Source organism: Stigmatopora argus, chromosome 17, assembly GCF_051989625.1.
Source record: "Stigmatopora argus isolate UIUO_Sarg chromosome 17, RoL_Sarg_1.0, whole genome shotgun sequence".
Taxonomy (NCBI): Eukaryota; Metazoa; Chordata; class Actinopteri; order Syngnathiformes; family Syngnathidae; genus Stigmatopora; species Stigmatopora argus.
The window spans coordinates 13,644,477-13,667,649 of NC_135403.1; the positions used below are offsets into that span (position 1 = coordinate 13,644,477).

General features: G+C 44.4%; 1 protein-coding gene across 2 annotated transcripts in view; it reads right to left on the bottom strand.

Moving 5' to 3' along the window:
- dpp6a (dipeptidyl-peptidase 6a) overlaps nt 1-12,161 on the bottom strand; it is a 75,249-nt gene extending 63,088 nt beyond the window's left edge. Inside the window, exon 1 of one of the 2 annotated variants that reach the window (XM_077623964.1) lies at nt 11,937-12,161. In XM_077623964.1, the coding sequence (XP_077480090.1) occupies nt 11,937-11,993 (57 nt within the window). In that variant the 5' untranslated portion in view covers nt 11,994-12,161. Of the gene's footprint in view, nt 1-5,600; nt 5,737-11,936 lie in introns of those variants that run through there. The other variant, XM_077623966.1, reaches the window with a different exon arrangement.
- Between the last annotated feature and the right edge of the window lie 11,012 nt (nt 12,162-23,173).

A 23,173-nucleotide genomic window follows, 5' to 3' on the forward strand; every position in this document is an offset into this window, starting at 1 on the left:
TCATGGTATTAATAAAGAGTACAAATGCGTTACTTTGAAGGGAAAATCTTAAGAAAAATCATTGCACGCGCTATTTCTGAGATACTGTATAAATAGATTGCACATTCCAAAAGTGTTGCCTGCTCGTATCGGCCGCATTGTCTTGCGTTATGGCGTTTTGTGCATATCAAGTCTAATTTGTGCACATATAAGCCGCATCCTCGATTCAGTCACCATTTTTAGTCAAAAGGAAAAACATTCCCGCTGCCGTTGCCGCGACGATACTTTCCCTTCGACGTCTGATGTTAAGCTGAAAACTACAAATGACTCTGGCACAGTAGTGCGCTTTGGGTTGACATTTTTGCATGTTTTTGCTGCAAAGAGTCCTAAAGTACAAGAACCCAGAGCCCCGACTGAAGTACCAAGGCGGCAGGCGGCACCCTTCCGCCACGGTTTGGCTTTGTTGCGTTTGCCGCGGACGACTGGCGGCGGCGCCCGCCGGCTTCATTTACACCATAAAGGAGGTGGCAAGACGCTGGTTCTTGGCGCCAAACGACAATTATTCATGGATACGATTCTCAAGCACGGGTAGTATAAATAAACTTTGCCGCAGATTGAAGCAACGAGGTAGCCGGCGAGCATCTGCTAGGTCAGCGGGGATCGGCCAACGGGCCTGAGAAGGTTTCCGCGGCACATTAATTCCGCTTCTCGGAGGGGCCGGCGTGATGCAAGTGACAAATTATGGCAGCGTTTCATTAGATTTGCGATGGCCCTCGTCTCAACTAAAATGACACAATTGGTCATTGGGCTTCGGAATGTGGTCACTAGCGGCATTTCCATTAAATATAGTCATTAAAAAAAAAAAAGAGTATTTTTTGCAACAATTATTATTGCGGTTTTGATTTCAAAATATATCAAGAGAGCTCAATGGAGACCGTTTTCTTTTACGCTACTTTTCAAGTTTTGAGGATTGGATTTGGGTCAAGACCTCACTTTGATGCAATTTTTGAATAACACTTTTATGTGGACAAAATGCGGGATCCAAACATGTTCCTCGCAAATGGGTTTATCCTCCCAGCTCGCCCTTGGAAATGTCGGCAGCAAAGATTTTTTACTGCACGGCTCCAAACGTCTCTTTGAAAACGTCTCCGATAATTGGCCGAAAACCTCTGAACTTAAACCCTGAATGTGTTGATCCTAACCGTGACCGGACGTTTCGTCGAAAGACGTTTGGTCCCCGGACGTTTGGTCCTCGGACGTTTGGTCGACCGGACGTTTGGTAGAACGGACGTTTGGTTGAACGGACGTTTGGTTGAACGGACGTTTGGTCCTCAGATGTTTGGTAGAACGGACGTTTGGTTCCCGGACGTTTGGTAGAACGGACGTTTGGTAGAACGGACGTTTGGTAGAACGGGTTCGCATGCAATTGATCGATTTTAACATTGGGTGAATAGGGATTTAATGCCTATTATTTAACATTGAGTGAATAGGGTTAGGGTTAAACAAATGGAAGTCTCGTGACTCAAACCTCGGGACTCGCGAACCCGGCGACCAAACGTCCGGTCGACCAAACGCCCGGGGACCAAACGTCCGGGGACCAAATGTCTTTCGGCGAAACGTCCGAGTACGATCCTAAAATCAAAGACGACGGACGCATAGCGCTTTGCCCTGAAGTAAATAAGATGATACAAATCCAAGAAATACAGTTGATGCCGTGCAGCCTTTTGTTTAAAGTTGTTTTTGTTAGTGTTTTTGCTGAACCCGTTCCCTAGAACCCACGAGCATCTCCACGTTTCCGAAAAATACGAGGCGTAATTGTGCAGGGCGAAAAAGGCCTTTAGCAGATCTCAAATTAAATCCATCGCCAACACGTACGGCACGCTAAAATTCAAAAAACAGATCGGCTACGGCGAGTCGTCGTTAATTCAGGCCTGCGAGCCGACATGGGCTCGGCGTTGAGGGAACGCAAAACAAGAGCTCCGACAACAGGTACTCATTCATCTTCACTCGGGTTGCCTTTCATGATCTCATTAGGCAGCCGCTACAAAAGGGAGGGGTTCTGGATGGGGATTTGTGCCGGTAGCGTCCTAGCATGAGACGGACGCGACCGCACGCGAGGGAGAATAATTGAATTCTACGTCCCGCTCTCCGGAGACCGCACGGGCGGCCGCGTTGTACGAGGCTAAACGCAATTCCACATGGCAGCTTCTCTCTCTTTCCTTGACAGGAATACAAGCGCCGGATGCAAAGTAATAGACAGAGTGATTTTGCTACATCAGGGGAAAAAAAGAACAACAGCGCTTATTTCCCGTGCGTGTGGTTAAAAAAGTGTGCCGCTTAAACAAGCCGTCGTGCATTTTAAAACAAAGCGCTTGTTGGCTAACTTCGAGGCAGACATCCAGTCCATTTTGAATTGTAATGATGGCCGCTAGCCTTACAGGAGGAATTCTAAAAAAATAGATGGGACAAACCAAGCTAACCACTAGTCTAGAACCAATTAAGGTAGCACAAAACTACCCACTAACTGGCAGACCGCTTGCCAAACTAGCTAGCTCCCTACCAACGATGAACCAAACACACCAATAGACAAACCTAGCTAGCAACCAATGACCAAAGTTCATACTTACTGACCAAGCTAACTAGCAACCAGGTCTATTAATCAACCCGCCGGAGCGAACTGCTTAGCTAGTGACCTTCTAGCGACCGTCTACTCTACCTACGGTATCCTCTTGAAAAAAAATATCCTGGGTGATTGAGCTACAGACCTGACGACCAACCAACGCAGTATTATATATTATATTATATATATATATATATATATATATATATATATATATATATATATATATATATATATATATTATATTATATAACCCACTACTTCCTGAAAGATGGAATGGCTTAGCTATCAACCTAGCGATCAGACTACAGTACTACAGTATCCTAGATAGGACCTATCCACCTACTCACTAGCGTAAAACCCCAGTCCACCACACAGTCCAAGCTACTTTGCTAACGAAACCCCGCGACCTCCCGGCTGGCGGCGAGAGTGACGCCTAATTTGGAGCTCACAAGCGTACACGACAGGCGGCGGCCTACCACGCACTCATTGGCCCGGCCGTGAAATGCGCCGCCGGCAAACGACGGTGAGAGGCGCACCGTCAACAAGTGCGACCGAGTGGGCTACAGAAGGAGCATTAATGCACATCACGGCGGGCTGGCTGGGGGAAGGCGAGCCAGCCGCAATCAGGCGGCGAAGGTGAGCTCCGGCGCCACCCGGAGTCATTTGTTTCATTTGGACAACACGGCAGCCGTGGCGACGCGTGGCTGCTTTTAAAGGGAATTTACGAGGCGTGGAGTGGAAAAGCAGTGGTCACCTCTTCCTTGACCTTTGCGTCTCTGGTCAAGGTTAGACGGAATGAGAAAATCAGGCCCTGCTATTCTACGACAAGACTGCTTCTGATCCCGGAAGGCTTCATCAACTCCCGCAACGAGGCTACACAAGAGAGAAGGGGGGCGGGAGAGGAAGCTATTTGTATACTTTTTACCTTGAGGCTTTGGATGGGTAATGCCTTTTTTTCCCCTCACATTATGAAATTCTCAATGCATCCTTATTGCTTGAACTGATGAATTCCGCTCACGCTTGGACCCTAACATTTCCGAAGACAACCGGGGCGGTCGATTTGACGCCCGGAGAAGAAGAACTTAGGGTCCAGCTAGCACGAGTTTATACGAGCTCATTAAATGATAGAAGCTTGTCAAGGAGAATTCCAAAATAAACAATCAAGACGGAGACGTAGTTATTGAAATTACACACTAAAAATGATTGGTGAAACTATACGTCAAGTCGAAAGCATCGCTGTCAACTGTATTTTATACGTTTTTGATCATTTCAAATGGTGTACGCGGTATAACAATTTTGGGGATTTTTTTGAAAGTACGTTTTTTGTAAAACCGATCACGTTGGCCCTTTTTGGCTCTAATCCGGATCGTCCCGGTCACTGGTAGCAGAGAAGAACGTCATCGTCGACTGCTAATATTGTCATTCTTTAAGCGGTTTAAGAGTTTGACACAGTAGTCCAGAATCGTCACATGGTTAACAACTATTCACTTGTCACTTGGTCAAAGCAATCGTCAGTAAACGGCTTGGATCAAAACAAGAGAATGCTTAGCGATTGGTCCATTTGATCCACTCCCGGTCGGATGGAAAAAATGAGCAATTTTCGGTGATAACGGGACTTTAAGAAAGCCGGAATCCCAAGACCGGGACCGCAAGAACTGTGCCGTTCAACCGAGTCCGGTCTCCACTGTACAACACGACTAAATGACTGAATAAGCTAGCTAAGCGACTTCACTACACTTCCTCAAAATGACTTGCGGCACTCCGGCGCCCCGAAAGCGAGTGTCCAGAAGAAAGTAGAAGCTGAGGGTGATTGATCGGGTTCAATTCTGCGCCAACAAATCTCCCACCGGAGCAAATTGCTCAAGAAAGGCAAGACGGCAAAATGAATCCCCGACAGCAACCCGGAAGCTAGCGGCGCACTCGTCTCGTTCTTATCTGACGCTCGTGTTTGGCGTTGGATCCAACTCCGACGTGAAAAAAAACAGACCTCCCGCTCGTCTTCTCCCTCGATAGCATCTTTGCTGTCATTACCTCAGCTCGCTTCTCAATTCCGGACGGCGGCACGACACCCCCGGGGTGTTTTCTGCTCTGGATGAAGAACAACGGTTTGTCTCCGAGATAAATCTGTCAAAACTCAGGCGGCTGAATCTCTAGAGGTCGAGTCTGGAGGCGCCACGCCGAGGATGCTCGCGTGTCCATTTGGAAATTAACGATATGACCAGAGCTGGTTTAAGAAGCAGGTGTTTTATGACCGACAGGCTAATTCTGTGGAGCTTGTTTTAGTTCCCGCAAATGCACCACGAAAACGCCAGGTTCAACGAAATCACACAAAATCTGGATTGTTTGTTCACGCCCTTTATATCGTCAATTTTAAAGCGATCTATTGTTGTATTTTTTTGAGGGTGTGTATTGATTGGCTAATGAGAATTAGCGTTAGCTTTCGGTGTAGCACAACGAGGCTCTATTTGAACAAATTGCATTCCATGACTTGCTTTTAAAACTACAAGAGGAAAAAAAATGTGTCATATTTTAACCAAATTAAACAGCAAATAAAAGTAGCCTAAGGCTATCCGTGATCAAAATTTGTAGAGAACAAACATGATACAATGAATTCAATTTGGCATACTCTATTATATCGGCTCATTGATGGTGACCGACGTCCAATCCCGTTTCAGCCTCACCCAAAGAAATGGAATCCAACACCTCAATCATCTCCCGTTTGCTACTTAGCCAACAAATAAACCCCTGGCATGGGCACCAAAGTCCTCAAAAATGGGAAATCATGTGTTAATATTCCTCCGAATCCCAAATTGAAAGAGGCAATTAAACGTAAATCTGGAGAAGGCGATAAAGGCTGCGCTGGCAAAATACGAGGAGCAAACTTTGCCAAAGTGGGATTGACACGCGCCAGGAAATCATGGGCGTCCCGCCCCAAACGGAGCACGCCGGACGCTGTCGGCATCAAACGTTGCGTTTGGAAGAGTGTAAAATGCCTCACCAGCACGTTGCCTTGCATTTTGGCCGTCTGGATGAGGTTCCGCTCCTTCATGCCCACCAGATCCGGCCGGCCGGGTTAGTCGACGGCTCGGATGCTCCGCAGTTCGGCGGTCCGGCGGCTCGCTACCCGTGCGCGCACGCGCGGGCAGGCGGGTGGGCACGGGGGGCGGGGAGATAAACTAACGTGATTTATTTACGCGCGAGCCGAGGGGAGGGAGGATAGCGAGCGAGGCGTGTGCGGCCACACGCTTCCGCGCACACGCTAAATTACCGGCGTCATTCTATAATGCATACATACATATTGTTTCATTTTAATTGGGTTTCGCTACCTCGTTGTATTATTTGGTGCAATTTTTTTTTTTTCATTCTTCCTGACTGTATTTCTATCGTTTCTGTTTTAAGGGTTATTTAGCCATTTGATTTTTTTTTTTTTTTTTTGAATATTATCTGTTGTTTTGGAGCAATATCCTTTTTGCATAATCTTTATGTATTTATTTTTCCAAAAATGTAATTGAATCCGTTTTCATTTTAGTAGCATTGTTTTGTTTAGTACCAATTTAAAAAAAAAATCATTCTTCCTGACTGTATTTATATCGTTTCTGTTTTAAGGTTTATTTAGCCATTTAATTTGTTTATGGGTTTTTTTCTTTTGAATATTATCTGTTGTTTTGGAGCAATATCCTTTTTGCATAATCTTTATGTATTTATTTTTCCAAAAATGTAATTGAATCCGTTTTCATTTTAGTATCATTGTTTTGTTTAGTACCAATTTAATTATGATTTGCTCCCATGTAATTGTTTTTATTTGGTGGGTATCTATTTATGTCTTTTATTGTGATTGATTTGAATGTCATTTTTCCGCATGTAATATATTTTGGATCTTACATTTAATTCATTTTCCTTCAAGTGTCACATTCATTCATTCATTTTCCATATTGGTTTTCCTCACGAGGGTCACGGGGGGTGCTGGAGCTCACAAATAAGTCTTCAAGCGAGCGCATTTTAAGTGTAAATCTACAAGGCAGCACCACAATGGGAACACAATTTCATAGAGTATTGAACTACCCAAATTTCAGTTTTTCTTTCCCCCAAACTTAAAAAAATAGAAATCGAAGAAGGTGACGCACAACAGCGCAATGGCAAGCGTCGCCCCGTCGATCGGAGCCGGCGTAAAAGCCGTAAACGTCGAGCCGGGACGACGTAATTACATTTCACGAGCGGGTTGGACGCGCTGCCATGGGCCGGCGTATTAATAGAGGCCATTTTGTGTTTGCGGTTGAAATTGGAAGCACTCTGGTCGTGGTTAGCGGCCTTGAGAGTAAAAAGGAAAAGGCGCCATCACTTCGCTCTCTGAATCAATACCCCTCAAAGTCTGAATTTAGACAGCGCATTAAAAGGTGGCGGTGGCACGTTTCACGTGAATCGCACTCGGTGAAGGCGGGGGGGATAGAGTATTAATTACTGTGAGTTAGTGTGTCAAAACAAGCTGGCTCCAGCTGGACTCTTGACAGCCAACGGCCTGACGCGGCGAGCGGGGACTTAACACGCTCGCCGCCAGATGCCGATGCGTAAGTGATGTTCTCAGAGATTGACTTCGTTAAAAGTCCTCAATTTACGTCATGGCAAATGTGCGGGAGAGGCGGCGAGCTCTTGAAAAGTGTTGGCGAGAAGAACCAAGAAAAAAATTGGCATTGACGCATGAAGCTTAGCGGGGAAATGTTCTCAAATTAGGGCAAAAACTCCAAGTCATTCTTGTTTTTTAGTTTTCGCCTTTTTCGCACGGCTCCCTTGAAAATGAAAGTAAAACGCCACGCACACGTCTCCCTCATTTGGTCCGACCTTGGCCGCCCCGAGCTGTCGCCGAGGACGGATCGTTACCGCCTCTAATGAATTCGGCGGCAAAACTAAAGTTTCATCTCCCGGCCTGCGTGCAGGGGGTCCATTAGCGCTAACGCTACCACCCGTGGTTCTAACGGCGCGATTACAAAGCTTTAATGGGTCTGCTCGCTCACTATATAGACAAGTTTGCTAAGTTTGCTTCAAAAGAACATGAATGACGCCAAACGTGTAAAACACGATCTGGGGCTGCTTTGTATCTCCAGGGCCTGGACGACGGTTTACTTAAGTTGTATTTGTTTAGAATTTTTACTCACAACGGTACCTCTACAAACAAAATGAAATCGTTGCAGTATCATAACTTGAATTTTTCGTACCTTTTGACCGTCTACGAACCTCTGAAGTCTTTCACAATGATTAAAGTATGCCAATTTTGTGTGAAAAAGACAAAAAAAAGTAGACTCTGAGAACTCACGAAACAAGTCTACTTACATTTTGGGTGATGTTTGAATTTTAGAAACACTGCGTCTCCTAATCCAAATTTCTTTCGTATCCAGAGACGTTGAGGCGTTTTGTAAGCAGGATATTTCGTATGTGGACACATTCGTAAGTAGAGGTACCGCCGTTCAGGGACTTGAGAAGGGCGCGTATGCAACGTCTGGATTTTAGAGGTCGAAGCACAAGTCCAAATCAGAGATTGCAAAAAGAGACCGTTACTGTAATTATTTCCCAACCAGAGGAAACTTGCCTTTACCCCGCGGTGTGAATTTGAATGAAACAGTTGGCTGAAACAGCAGGTGCTTGTCAAGAACTCGGTTGAGGTTGCCAGCTTTCAACCTGACAACCGACGCGGCAGGAAAAAAAGTCGACGGCAGAAAGAGCAACGAAAAAAGGGAAAGAACAAAGTGAAGCTAGGGCCATCGTTGGATGGCCGCCAGCCCTCCAATCGACTTGGAATTGACATCTATCGCCGTCAACGGTAGGGAAACATGATTACTGGCCAGCTCCACCATGTACGATCAGCAAAGCTGTCAATCTATTTTTGTTGGCCCTCCGACCGCAAAAATGACTTTGACAATCGTCACTTAGCCGTAATTGCAGCTGCGTTCCGTCTTTTCGGCGCTCGGCGATAATTTTGTCGGCGGGTAACATCAATATTTAAGCAAAGACGCCCGTGTCGTTTATGTTCCGGGTCGTAAAAAGGCAAAAGCCCCGTCGTTCGTCAAGTCGACGCATTTCGCCCGCCGCGCCTTCAAACGTGTTTGCAATAAATCCAGCAAATTGCCGGCGTCTGTTCGCCGGAAATGGGACGGGGCGCGGTGACGGGTGGAGGGACGGCGCTCGCCGGCTCCACTTCCAAGTTCAATCGGTTCCGTGGGCAAACTTGTAAGTGGCTTACAAAATATTTGGATCGCAACATTGGGCATCGTGACGAGAGCGATCGCTGCTGCCGTGGCAAAGTAAGTTACATACAGTTTTTTTTTCCCTTTTTGAAAATAGTTACTTTTAGGAAAGAAAATACATTTTTGCAATAAAACATATTTCAGTTAAAAACAAACATTCTACCCTCACAAAATGTGATTAAAAAAAGCTATAGAATGAAAAAAGGCTGCCCTTCATGTCCGGTAATGTTGACTAAAAATCCTCCACACCACCAGAGGGCGCTCACGCCAAATACAAATCAACAAAAATACAAAAAATGGAGATGCTTAGCGCCGTCTTTTGAGCCAAATCACAAGCAAAGTCCAAAAACATTTGCCCAGAAATTAACAAGCGTGGGGCAAAATAAAGCACAAGAGCGGCCAATCAATAACAATTTCCCAGCTAATTTCAATATGAATACTCTGCGACGCCTTGGAGTAACTTTCTTCCCGGCTGCATATCTGCTCCAGAATTTGCTTTACCGACTCAGTAAAAGATGAATAATTCCAGGTGAGCCGTAAAAACTTGATTTGCGCGTCTATACCTTTTACGGCGCTGTAAATATTGCAGATGGAGCTGTTTATCTGCTGGCCGGGGAACCGCAAACCCCGGATACCCCACGCAGGAAGAAAGGGGAGGCGCCGTTGACGTCAACCTGTGAGGAAGTGACCCAAATTGACAGTTTGATCGCTCCCGGGCGGTTCGGGTGTCTAACGCTAGGTTTGATGGGCTAATTAGCGGCGGCCGGGAAATTGCGCTAAGCCTGACTCGTCCCTTTCATCATCGGGGCGATCGATACCCGTTTTGCGCGGAGGGGTGCGCACGCGCGGGTGTGATAAGCGCGCATTAGAAAGTCCCGTAGCGTAAAGAGCGCCGATCCATAGCGGCCGCCGTCGGCGCGGATGCTAATTAACCTGGCGGTCTAATACCTCGGAGCACGCTCGGGGTATGCAAAAATCCGTTTAGGACTCGGAATGACGACCGCGGTATTGCCGGAATTAGCATCTGGAAAAGAGCCGGGGAAAACATCGGAGAGTAAAATGATGGCCCAGAATAACGAGCGGATGAACTTTTGGAGCAGGACTCGGTTTGGTGATTAAAAAAACCTTCCCTGGAATAAAAGAGGAATAAATTCGGGAATCGGACTGAGAACTTCAGGTAGTAGTCACTTGATATGCTAAAACATGACCTTGTATACAACTAGACATTAAAATCTGAATAACATCTGGAAGCAAACCGGGAACAACTTTCAGAGCAATACTTCATAAGACTCAAACTTGGAATATCCTTCAGACTATAACTTCATATATTCCAGGAAAATGGCGTGGCATAAAAGCAAGACTAAAACTGGGAATATCCCGGAATCATGCCTAGAACAATAGCTGGACTACAAACTACCAAGAGATGCAGGAAACCCGGAGAGTAACATTTGATATAATTCCAGAAAACAGTATGGAATAACACCGAGATTCTAAACAGGAATAAGGCCCAGCTAGAACAACATCCAGACTGAAACGAACGCACACTTCTGTCGCCTCAATTCTAAGTATGACACTGTTCTCTTGTGGCCAAATCAAGTACAACACTTTTTAACATAGACATTATAGAAGAAGAAAAATCTTAAACTTGGAAATTTTTCTCAGTGCTTCCTAAAGCGACTGTACTTTTGACCATTGCTAAATGGTACAAAGGACCAGAAAATTCTGCAACAAAAAACATCCAATCTATTTAAACTGGAAGGACTGGGAGTGAATATACATTTAAATCAGATGGATTATCGCCGTCAACGAGTTTATCATTGTAGGATGCTAATATTTTCGTTTGAAAAAGGCATGTGAAAAGTTTCAACACCCACACCTGCCATTGCACCTGCAGCCCATACGTGTTTCAACAGCTAACTGGTCCACAGGGGGACACATTTCACCACCCCCACTTTTCCCGGTCCACTTTTCCACACCCACACGTTGCATTTCAACCACTGCACGCGCAGCCGGGGATGCCTTTTAAGTCAAACGCGAGCCCCCTGGGGCGACCATCAACGCGTCCGCAAATAGTCCAGCTCCACGGATGCCTCGTCAAAAAACAAAACAAAGCGCACAATAGTCCCGCCCCCTCCCGCTCCCTTGGACGTCTATCGCCGTTAATGGCGGCCAGTGAAATACAGCTCGACATATCATATACGTGAAATTGATTATGCGTCAAAGTGAGGAGGCCACGCTGGCATTTATGGCACGTGTTGACAGATGAACGCGCGTCACAACCCAAACACGAAAAACAAAAATAGAAATCAAAGAACGGTACACGGTCGATTGGTCGCCGGTCCTTTGGTCGCCCGGAAGGTAAGTGATAATTACCATTTAAATGGTTGCTCAAATTCCCTAAATACAAACTGCCAATGACTATTTAGTCATACTTAATGCCCTATTAATTATTAGGCTAAAGAAAAGCTCCAAATTTCCCGAACTTTTATTGTTTTTTGTTGGAGAACTTGTTAACACCCTGACTGACGTGTAGCTTCTTAAAGGGACAACGCATGTACATACAAACTCTTCTACACTCACACGTGGGCTCAGTGAAACTGCTCATGGCCATTGTTGGCTTTTATTCATGCGTAGACCGTGTTGTTTTACCTTGTTTTGTCGCCGGTCTTTTGGTCGCCGGTCTTTTGGTCGCCCGTTGTCGCGGTCGGGGCGACCAAAAGACCACAACCAAAAGACCACGACCAAAAGACCGGCGACCAAAAGACCGGCGACCAAAAGACCGGCGACCAATCGACCGCACACGCAAAGAACACATTAAACTGGCACAGCAAAACACAATTTGAACACACACACACACAAGCCCAAAATGACACCAAAATACATCCATATCAACACACCCCAACACAAAAGTGTTAACCCGCATAACCATGAAAAATCCAAACGTCCAACCACCTTCGCAATGCACACGGCGAATCCGGTCCACAAAACCATAACCGTACTACACCATCACGCATAAGTACAAACAGACAAAAAAAAATAAAAAATACCCGCGTGTGCACCCACACTTTAAGCCCACTACTGGCCCCAAAAGTTCCCACCTTCTCCGCCTTGGAGCATCTCCGGTAGGCGTTGGTGGCTCCCGCCGTTTGGTTCATGCTTCCGATTCGTCCGCAAAAACCCAAAGTGGAAGGAAGGGGACGTTGGCCGAGGTCAGCTGACGAGGCTGAGGCTTTGCCCCCGCAACCTTCCCGTGCGCTAGCGGTCCGCCTGCGTGGAGCGGCGCTATCCCCGGTGCAGCCTTCTCGTCAGTGTGCAAACGGGCAACTGTGCGTGCGCACGACATGACGGCCACGGGGAGGGAGGGTCTGACGCTAGCAGAACAAGCGGCGCAAGTAGATTAACCACGCAGTGTTAGCTGAATAACTAAGGCACAATAGTACAGGGTTGGGGGGGAGTTTTTAATCCATATCATTGAATATGGCCCACACAAGAAGCTTAGGTTCAGCATAAGTATATTCTGTTGCATTTCTTAGATTCAACACTAGATGGAGGAAATAATAGCAGGGTTTTTCAGATTTTTTTAAACTTGATTTTTTTATTTTATTTTAGGCAATTCCGAACCCCTGGAAAAAGCCATGATCGGATTTCCTAACCTGTAATCACATTCCCAACATATATGATATCTACTGTAAACATAGATTTTTTTTCTGCACTAGTAGCTGGTTTATTTGACACTGCTTGTCATTCCATCAAAGACGCGCAAACCTTGACGACATCCATCAAACTGAATGAGGACTCGATTGCATGTTGACAGGCGTCGGGGGGTGACGAGACTCCGCCTCCTTGAGGGTGAACTCTGACCGATTGTTGCTGGCACAATTCTATAGGTCTGAAATGACTGTAAAATCGATGCTAATTGCCATTAGCACATCAAAGACGTTTTTCATTATAGATTAGCAAAGAGCTATCTGCGCTCCATCTCTTTGGATGACATAAAAAGGGGATTACAGTCACATTTAGCTTTGCCGTTGCACTTCAGCACCCCATTAGGCACAAGTGCTGATTTACAGTAGTTTTGGGGCTGGTCCTCATTACAAGCTCCCTAATTGAAAAATGTTCATCCCGTATGGGGAGGGAGGAATTAGCAACGAGAGCGCCATTTCATTAAGAGGCACTGCATTTTTCTGATGTACGATTATAAGATCGGTGCCAGCCTTTCCCAGTTCCAATGGATGGGACGTCTGTCGAAACGAAACTTGAGTGACGTTCCTCGTCTTTGAGGACGCGAGAATTTTGACGAGTCGTCGACGCGACGGCGGTGATCTGGATTTTCTCACCGCGCGCTTTACGGCGCGTACGTGGTGGCTTCTGAATGTTAATTTGCTTCTTCCTGCTTGGCTCGGAGCGCATAATGGATTTTGTGCATAATAATGACGGCTGGGGATAATCTCATTGTGGAGCTCACCCCGATAGTATCATCTTATCAAAGGAGATTTGGTTTTTTATGTGGCAGCTTCATCTTCAAACTTTCAGATTTGTGATCATTCGAGGATACTTGGAGGTCAAGAGTAAAAAAACAACAACTTAGAAATATACACACGTTCTTTCAGATTCATGAAACAATAAATATGGGCGGGGATATAATGGGCCGATACTAAGAAAAACATGAAAAAAAATCCTATATTATCGTAGCTAATCGGTAAAAATAACAGCCTTGAGTGTGTGCGCAGAATGACCACTGGGGGGAAGCACTGTTTGAACAGTAGTACTAATAAGATGTCATTTTTTATTAATAGTCAAAGGTTGAAATAACATTTGTTTTTTTTGGCTAGGTACAAAGAGCACGTTGAATGTTTTGTTCCTCGTCTACTGCGAGAAATGAGATCAATCGATGCTAATTTCAGTTTGTGCTAAAATACGCTAATATCAGAATCGGGAAGAGTGGATTTGAATTGTGGGAGGCGTGGAATTTAAATACGTTTTTTTTAAGCCCAAACTTTGGTAGCTCACATTAGATTAGCATTTCCAAGTCACGTGCATGAGTAAAAGGTCGCCTCATAGATTTTAGGATTACTTTTGCCGCGGGTGGAATCCCGAGTGGCGCGCATTTTAGCGCGAATCGTCACTCAGCGCATCAGTCGGCAGGCCGGCCCCTCGGGATTAACACGCCATCTGCGAAAGGTGTCATTGTTAACGGGATAATGGACGACTCCCCAGAGGCGGAATAATGTCGGGCCGGGAAATCCTCATCTTAAACAGATCTAACGCTGCGAACGCCGTCCGTGCAATTGCCCAAAGTCTGACTTTAATTAACATTAGCTGTTTTAGTTTATCGCTAGTAGATGCGCAATCCATTTGAACCGGGAGGGTTGGCTTCCTAATTTTTGCTGCAATTTTGGTCGCCGATCTTTTGGTCGCCGGTCTTTTGGTCGCCCGGAAGATAAGTGATAATTACCATTTAAATCGTTGCTCAAATTCCCTAAATACAAACTGCGAATGACTATTTAGTCACACTTAATGCCCTAGTAATTATTAGGCTAAAGAAAAGCTCCAAATTTCCCGGACTTGTATTGTTTTTTGTTGGAGAACTTGTTAAGACCCTGACTGACGTCGCTTCTTAAAGGGACAGCGCATGTGCATACAAACTCTTCTACACTCACACGTCGGCTCAGTGAAACTACTTATGGCCATTGTTGGCTTTTATTGATGCGTAGACCGTGTTGTTTTACCTTGTTTTGTCGCCGGTCTTTTGGTCGTCGGTCTTTTGGTCGTCGGTCTTTTGGTCGCCCGTTGTCGCAGTCGGGGCGATCAAAATACTGGCGACCAATCGACCGCACACGGATAAAAGTATCGTTTAGCTACCATTTTAGTCTTTAAACAAGCGTCACTCACGATGGACAGCCATCTTGTATCCTAATTGGGTTGTCGTCTATCATTAACTGTTATTGTTTTCCACATGTCAATCTCTGTCATTTTGGCTGAATCAGTTGCCCTTCCCCCTTTCCTGACACGACGCCGACATGCAAATTCAAACACAGCTGAGACTAAGAATATGGTTTTCCCACGGGAGAGTGCAAATGAAGAGTACCGCGACATTGCGTGTTATTAGTTTTCTGCTTGACACCATTGTTTCCCCAGCACCCCCACCCATAACCGAGAAAGACTAATTACCATTCGGGGAAGACAACGTTTGTTTTTCTGGACGCAAACACTATTTTTATTTTTCCGAGGGAGGAAAAATGACAGGCGGCGAAAAGATCCGTCACGTTCGTCTCGCGGGGTGACGAGTTGACATCTCGTTGGGCGGAATGTGCCTCAAGAAAAATGATCACAAGAAGGCAGAACTGTCAGGAAATGTCAATTGGAAAAAATATATAGATTTTTTTATATGAACAAAAACAAATGAAAAGACGTCACTGTAAACATTTGACACTGTCAACTAAATAAACGATATGTATAAATAGTAACGGAAGATAAACTATTTCATACGTAATGGACAGCGCCCTCTCTGGCGAACGGTGGCAAGATCCGAATTGTCCTCAGATTGGACAAGAAAATGTTTATCTTTCAAAAAGAAAAGCTGCTAACAAATTGAGATTCCGAATTTTATTTTGACCGTCACGGCAACCCTATTCAAAACATTTATTCGACGGCACCCTCGGCGCGTCCCCAACGACCTATTTTCAAAACGAAGCGTAACTGATTTACTATCGCCGCCGTATTTTATCATCCTAATTTGGCAACCGGTAGCCGCCCCTCCCGAACCCCTTTTGACGGCGTTTTCGTCTTTCACGGCGCTTTAGCGGGTCGATGCGATGCGATAGCGATGAGGAACGCTGTCCTCTTTTCTGTAACGGTGATGGATGGCGTTCGCCAACACACTCCATTAAACTAGAGGTGAGCGACCGGTTACCAGGGTGACGGACGGCGTTAGTAAAAACCATAATGAGGAGAATAATAGTAGGCGAGGGAAGACGTGAGGCTTTAATATCGGACAGATTATGAAAAGATGTCAGCTATATTTGATAACGCAAAGCTGTTTTAGCAACAGTGCAATCCACGCTATCCTTTTCGTTCTCATTATTATTCTTGAATAGTCAATTGTATGGATTAGCTAAGCCAGTTTTCACAGTCACGGAGCCCCCCAAAGTCTTCAAAATGTGTCCAGTTTCAAGTGGCAAGGCGGAATTGGGTAGAATGGTGAGCGAGCCACAAAAAAAAAAGTGGTTGAACATCTGCCATTTTGGTTTGGGACGGATATTTTAGCTTGCTTTTGGCCATTTACAGGAATCATTTGGAGGCAAAATTGTCCGCCAAATTCAGTTTACTGGGCAACATGACGGTCCCTCGACACGATTATGAGTAGACACTCAAAAGAAAAGACAGGAAGTCGGCCACTATGGTTTGAAAAAGCCACTTTAGGTTCATTTTGGCCATGTCCGAGAATCCAATGTCGTCAGTTTTTCTTGGAAAAGTCAGTTTGCTGAGCAACATGAAGGTCCCTCGACACGATTATGAGTAGACACTCAAAAGAAAAGACAGGAAGTCGGCCACTATGGTTTGAAAAAGCCACTTTAGGTTCATTTTAACCATGTCCGAGAATCCAATGTCGTCAGTTTTTCTTGGAAAAAAATGACATTAGGTAGGCATATCAAGCAGGGACGGATCTTATGGAACGGCTGTACCCATTTTATGGGTGTAAAAGGGGCGTGGTTGGTTGTGTACAAGGGGGTTTAAGTGTTAAAATCCCAATGGCAAAGGGTTGCGGGTTAGTCGAAGCACAAAATGCCTGAGAAAGTCAGGCTTGTTAGAGTTCCCAGATTGGAAAGGAATCAAGAGATATTGAAAGAAATGCATTTCCACTCTAAGCAAGAGTAAGTGGGCGGAAGATTGGTCTAGAACTGTCGGCGTCGGATCCAAAGTGTCTGTCTTCCACTTGAACAGACTGCTCTTAATATAGCTTGAAAAAAAAAGGAGGCCTTCAAAAGAATGAAAATTACTCATCGCCACTCCACTCGCAGCCGGCGGAGAACAAAAGAGAACAAAACCTGAGCCGCTTGGATCAAAATTCCATCTCAAAATATCTCTTTCTCCGCTTCGGCCTCGACCCGGTGGGTAATCGCGGGCGCTTCGATGGGCTCTACCTTTAATCTAAAGATGGAGGACGTGCCAAAGACCAACAGGGTCTCCAAATCTCTGTGAAGGTAAATCTGCTGGAAATGTCGAAGCCCCTCCGCCGGCCACTCAGCGGGCCCTTGACATTCTCCTCATAAAGTCATCTTCATCAAAGCCAAATGTCAAAGCGGGGAAAAGCGGAAGCGCCTGGGAAACAAGGGCACGACCTCTGCGCCGAGTCCGCCTCCGCCAAACGGAAATACAGACGCTCCCCTACTTACGAACATACGACTTACGAACAACGGTACATACGAACATGTCTGCAAATTGCGTTTATGTCGAAAAATGTTCATAAGTTCGATTTTGTATTGCGCCTCCGAGTAGTACTTCTTTCCGCCGCTAATACCGACGATGCCTGGCGCTGTGAGGGCTCAGCTCACCCAGCATCTACCTTCTTCTGTCCAATTCGTTGCAATGCGGAAGTGCGTGAACGTATCTCCAGTGCGCAAAGAACCTTTTTCATTTGTATCATTAAATATCTCGTGCATCCATTATTGAATATGGTTGGTAAAAAGCGAAAGGCTTCTATTGAGGGAGGTGCAAGGAAGAGGCAAGCCATTTCATTTGAAACGAGTGGCAATAATAACGAAGCTTGATGCGCGTGAGAGTGGTGAGCGTTGCACGGGCATACAACTTGAATCGTTCGACCGTCAGTACCATTTATAAACAGAAAGATGGAGCAGCAGGACCCAAATATTGAACATTGCACAAAGTTTGCAAATCAATTGAATGATGCCATACAGTGCTACCGCATCATTTATGATGAAAAAAAGAAGAAAACTGTGCAATCGTCGTTAGAGCGCTTCTTTCGGCCAGTTTCTAATACATAAATCTCTCTCTCTATACAGTACTGTACATATTCTCTCCATTTTATTTTAAAAAAAATTCAGTACAAACCAATGCGTTTTACTTATACAAGCCTTAAACATACAAATGCACTTATATAAACCTTCAATATACTTATATAGGCCTTAAACATAAATTATAATACAAAATATAGCACTGAATCAACTTACAAACAAATTCAACTTATGAACAATGGCTCGGAACCTAACTCGTTCGTAAGTAGGGGAGCGTCTGTACGTTTCGGAGGGGCAACGAGATGCGCTGGGTGGCGAGGCGAACGCAGACGGTGTCTGTTTGCCGGCAAATTTGCTAAATGGGCCTTCCTAATTGGCATCCAGGTGCGTTTTCTTAGCGATAATCGATGACAGACGACGGCGAGTCCCCGACGGACTCATTGCAAGGGCTGATTAAACGGGGGGGACTAATTAGAAGGGGTTGCTCGGTGTTGACATCGAAAAGGGCGGCGGGTAATCCCACCGTCTGGTGGCATTCGGGATTGGAAATTTTAATTCCGCGGCCTAACAAAGTACTTACAGAGAAAATTTGAAAATGGTCGAAAGCACGCTAAATAAAACAAGTTATTTAGATTTCCTTGGAACGTCTGAATGTCCTAATATTCAACTTTCCGGACTTTTCAATGACGATTGGATTCAATACCCGAGTAAGCGAACAATTATGACAAAATCTTACGCTTTGAGATCATTAAATAAAATGTTTTCAACCTATTTAATGACAACACGTCGCATGTACTCTAAAGTATAGTCATATAATCTTTACTTAGTTACCAGCATCAGTTTGTATCAATTGCTGTAATTATTGTCCTTTTTTCATATACGATAACTGTATACCTTTACATATTTTTGTCTAGACCACATGTGTCAAAGTGGCGACCCGGGGGCCAAATCTGGCCCGCCGCATCATTTTGTGTGGCCCGGGAAAGTAAATGATGAGTGCTGACTTTCTGTTTTAGGATCAAATTAAAATGAAGAGTATAGATGTATATTAAATTTCCTGATTTTCCCCCTTTTAAATCAATCATTGTCATTTTTTAATCCATTTTTTCTGTGTTTTTAGTTCAAAAATCATTTTGTAAAATCTAAAAATATATTTAAAAAAAAAAGCTAAAATAAACATTGTTTTAGATCTATAAAAAACTGAATATTCAGGGCTTTTAATCCAGTTTTTTTAATCCATTTATTTAAAAAAAATCTAAATATTATATCTAAAATGGCCCACGTGAAATCAAGTTAACATTAAAGCGGCCCGCGAACCAACCCGATTCTGACACTCCTGGTCTAGACTCTAGAATGTGTTATTGTTTATCTTCAACCTACACAAAGGACTAAAGCTGGAAATTAGCCCTCGGCTACAATCTTACATAGATATGCTCACCCTCTTGCTACTGTGACAACAAAATTTCCCGAATACGGGATGAATAAAGTTATCCAATCCAATTAACATGAATATAAAAAGTCTGCCCCTTATCAAATAAATGAAACTCCAACGCACTGTCCCTTTAAGATGTTTTTTCTTGGCGTTGGATTGGCCTGGATACACCTACAGATCAACTTTTTAGATATTGCAACACGCCGCCTCTCTTCTCTCTTCTCTCTCTTCAGTCCACCATGTTCACGTCATCCAATCCCATGAATCTATTCTATTTGATCATTTTTTTCTGGGCTGCCAGAACCTCATCTCGTTCTCTTTGTTGTCGCAGCGAATGGCGCCTGGGACGATTTTGACAAAAGCGAATCTTTTTCCTCGTTGACGGAGGGCCATTTGTGCTATCAAACTTGTATTCTCTTTTTTTGTGGGGGAGAGCGAAAGTAGGACAGAGTTGGAACTTTTCTTTCGTCGTCAGGCAGTTATTTGAACGATTCTAGACCATTTATAAAACATCTTGGAGTAACAAAATATATATATTTTTCTCCCCTACCTTTCCTTCGCTCGACTAAACTTGTTATGATCAGATTAAGTGAGTATCGCGTGGACTAATTGTCACCGTTTTGTTTTTGGCATGCGTGAAAAAAAATCCCACGCCGTGATTTTCGCAAGCGTCCAATGAGATGAGACGAGCCGCCAAGTGGGTCACCACGACCCCCCGTGCGAGCTCGAAGGGAACGCACATGTACCCTCTGTACATGCTGTATTTTTTTTCTACAGTGGGAATAAAAATCTTTCTTTAATGTACTGATGGTGGTATTAAATATGTTTACAAAAAAACAATATGGCACTATAATGCGATATTACATTGCACGATTGACAAATTTCATGTTGCGAAATGACTTTGGCCTTAAGGGCTGAATTTCAAAGAAAAAAACAAGTGCATGATTAGGTTGAAACTGACTGAAACTGGTTGTAAGATCTCTCAGGTTTATTTGGGGGCTTTTGTCCTTTCCTTTTCACCCGAAAAAAAAAACGTATAATGGCCTCAAAATGAAGAGAAAGCATGAGCCACTTTGACAAGGACCTATTTGTGAGTTTCCTGCCCAGGGGTGACCACCATCTCGCATCCATTAGCCTTCCAAATTGCAGCCGAGCAGCGCGCCCACGTGAAACTTTACACCCCAAAGGAGATAAACATAGATTTTGCGTCCCCGCCCGCTTCATATTCTGCCGTGCTTTTTCTCTAGCGCCAGTCACTTTGCCGGAACTATAACTTGACCATTCATTTCTCTGTTGAGTCGTTTCTCGCATCTTTCTACACAAACCAAACAAATCATCAACTGCCCCTTACCTACCCTGTCCAGCATCTAAAAATCCCAGGGCCTTGGAAGGGCAGAGGGCATCATAAAAGACAATACGCATCCCAGCTTCCACCATTTCAACCTGCTGCCCTCTGGAAGGCGCTACAGAGCCATAACAGCCAAGACAAACAGACTCAAGGACAGTTTCTTCCCAAGAGCTGTCACCCTACTCAACTCGAATTCTGCAACTAGGACCTAATCAAGACTTATTACTACTACTTATACTACTTTTTTTTCCCAGTTATTTATCTATTACTATTTATTGATTATTTATTTATCATCTATACATTGATGATCTGTTTTGCTGATCACACTTGGACTACTTATTTACTTATTTCTTATTTATTGATTATTTATTTCTCTGTTTGTTGTCATTATTTGTGGACTACGTGGTGAAAGCTATAAATCTTGTTATACTTGCATAATGACAATAAAAGCATCCAATTTAATGATGCTAATCAATGAGTGTGCATTCACAAGGGAGTCTAAAAAAATATGCATTCGATTCAATTCAAATAAGATATCGGCGCTTCTTATTAAAATCCGCTTGAAACGGAGGAGAAACAAGAACGACGTGATCCATTCCCGAGGCGCCGCATTGTGCGACTTAAGCCGTGGGCGGACACGTTTATTGGGAACAAAAAGCGGGAAGGATCTCGACAATCCGGGTAATTAAAGGAACCCGGTCGCCGCTTCTTTTGTAATCCGCAACGGCGAGAAGCGCCTACGTTGATTCCAGCACGTTTTAAACCCGAGCCGAAAGACGGAGGAAAACGAATCGAATGTGAGGCCCGCCAAAACTAACGTGGAAGCGAGTTGCTAAATCGGCATTTTCGAGGCGTTTGTAATCAATGCGCGGATTCCCTACAGCGGCTGATTAAGTCAAGCGACCGGACGACTGACCCGTCCTTGATGGCACTTTATCATCGCAACTCGGCCTGCGCAATCCGTATCTGGGCTCCCTCCCGCCGCTTAAACGGACCCCCGGCCGCGGCCGTTCGGCATTTATCGAACGTTTTTTTACGGCCTTTACAATTTCATCACGTCTGGGCTCCGGCGCGCGATAACGATCGGAGGTTCGCGCGATTCTGATCGTTACGCCGGACGCGGAAAGCTCCTTCCTCTGCGGTTTGAAGCCTGCAATCTTGTTGTTGCGGTCTCGCTGCGTGTTAAACGACGTTCCTTAGAGAGCTATTTCTAGAAAAGCTCGCTATTTGGGGAGAATGTCACTCGCTTGTCAAAGTCTCTTTCGGCAATAATCGTGTGAAAGGAGAACTTCCAGAATGGAATTCCCGGGCCTAGACGTCACAATACCTGGCAGAAATATTCGTCTCGGTTTACCACGCTTTATCAAACAATATTAGCTCAACGGCGCCCTCTGCAATTCCCTGATTTCAGTTTAATGGGCATCTCTATTGACTTTTTGTCATTCTGTCGGGGCTTTTAAAACGAGGAAACTGAGTTAAAATAGAACGAGGCGTTTCTCACGTGGGATGTGGAACGGCAACATTAGCAAAATGCTATTTTAAATGACTTACCGTGCGAGATTGGCAATAAGCATGAAAGGACTTACCTTAGGACTTACCTTCGGTCATCGTCGTCATATATAATCATCATTTATTCACACAATAAAATGACATAAATGCAACAAACTGTCTCGCAAACTACATACTATGCTGTAATGCAGGGGTCGGGAACCTTTTTGACGAAGAGAGCCACAAACAATTCATATTTTCCAATGTTATTCCTTGTGAGCCATACTACGAATTTAAAAGTCAAAATACATACATTTAAACGAAGCCTTTTCATTTTTTTTTTTTTTGTAATTTCACCACTTTTAAAGCGGAAAGAACTGAATATTTTTTTTAAAGATTCTTATACTGTTGCTAATCAATGAGAGGATGCATTCCATAAGAGTCTACTGCAAAAAAATGAAGATTAAAACAAAAACAAAATGAAGATTAAAGCAGTTCTCAATGTAATATCTCAGTTCTGTCAACAGCGATTTCCATATTTTAGCTCACAGGTTGGCAAAGAGCCAGATGCACCCATCAAAAGAGCCACATGTGGCTCCCGAGCCATAGGTTCCCTACCCCTGCTGTAATGTATTAGCTCATGATGTAATAATGTCATTCATGTAGTGGATGTTGTGATGAATTCAATTACGGGGGTTCTGTTTTCCCTACCACTGACAATGAACACAATGTACAGATGTATGCACCTACCTTACAATATAGAATGGACAGGTGTGTGCACCTACCTTTGAAGAGAAGATGAGGACCCCAAATAGGGTCTTGAATTGAGTGTGTATATGTTGTGATGAACGGGGCCAGAATACATATATCAAACAATATGCAGGGCAGATGAGGGCCAAAATTGTGTGTGCAATTCCGGGCAAAAGGGGCTGGGGGTGGCAGTGACATTTTAAGGGGCAGGGTCATTAAAAAGTGGGCAGTGAATATGTCCTATTTCTTTCCAAGGTACAGAACCCCCTCAACAATACACTTAAAAACAAATCCTGTATTCTAAAGCCTATCAACGCTTAAGATGAATTTTTTGTTCACTCA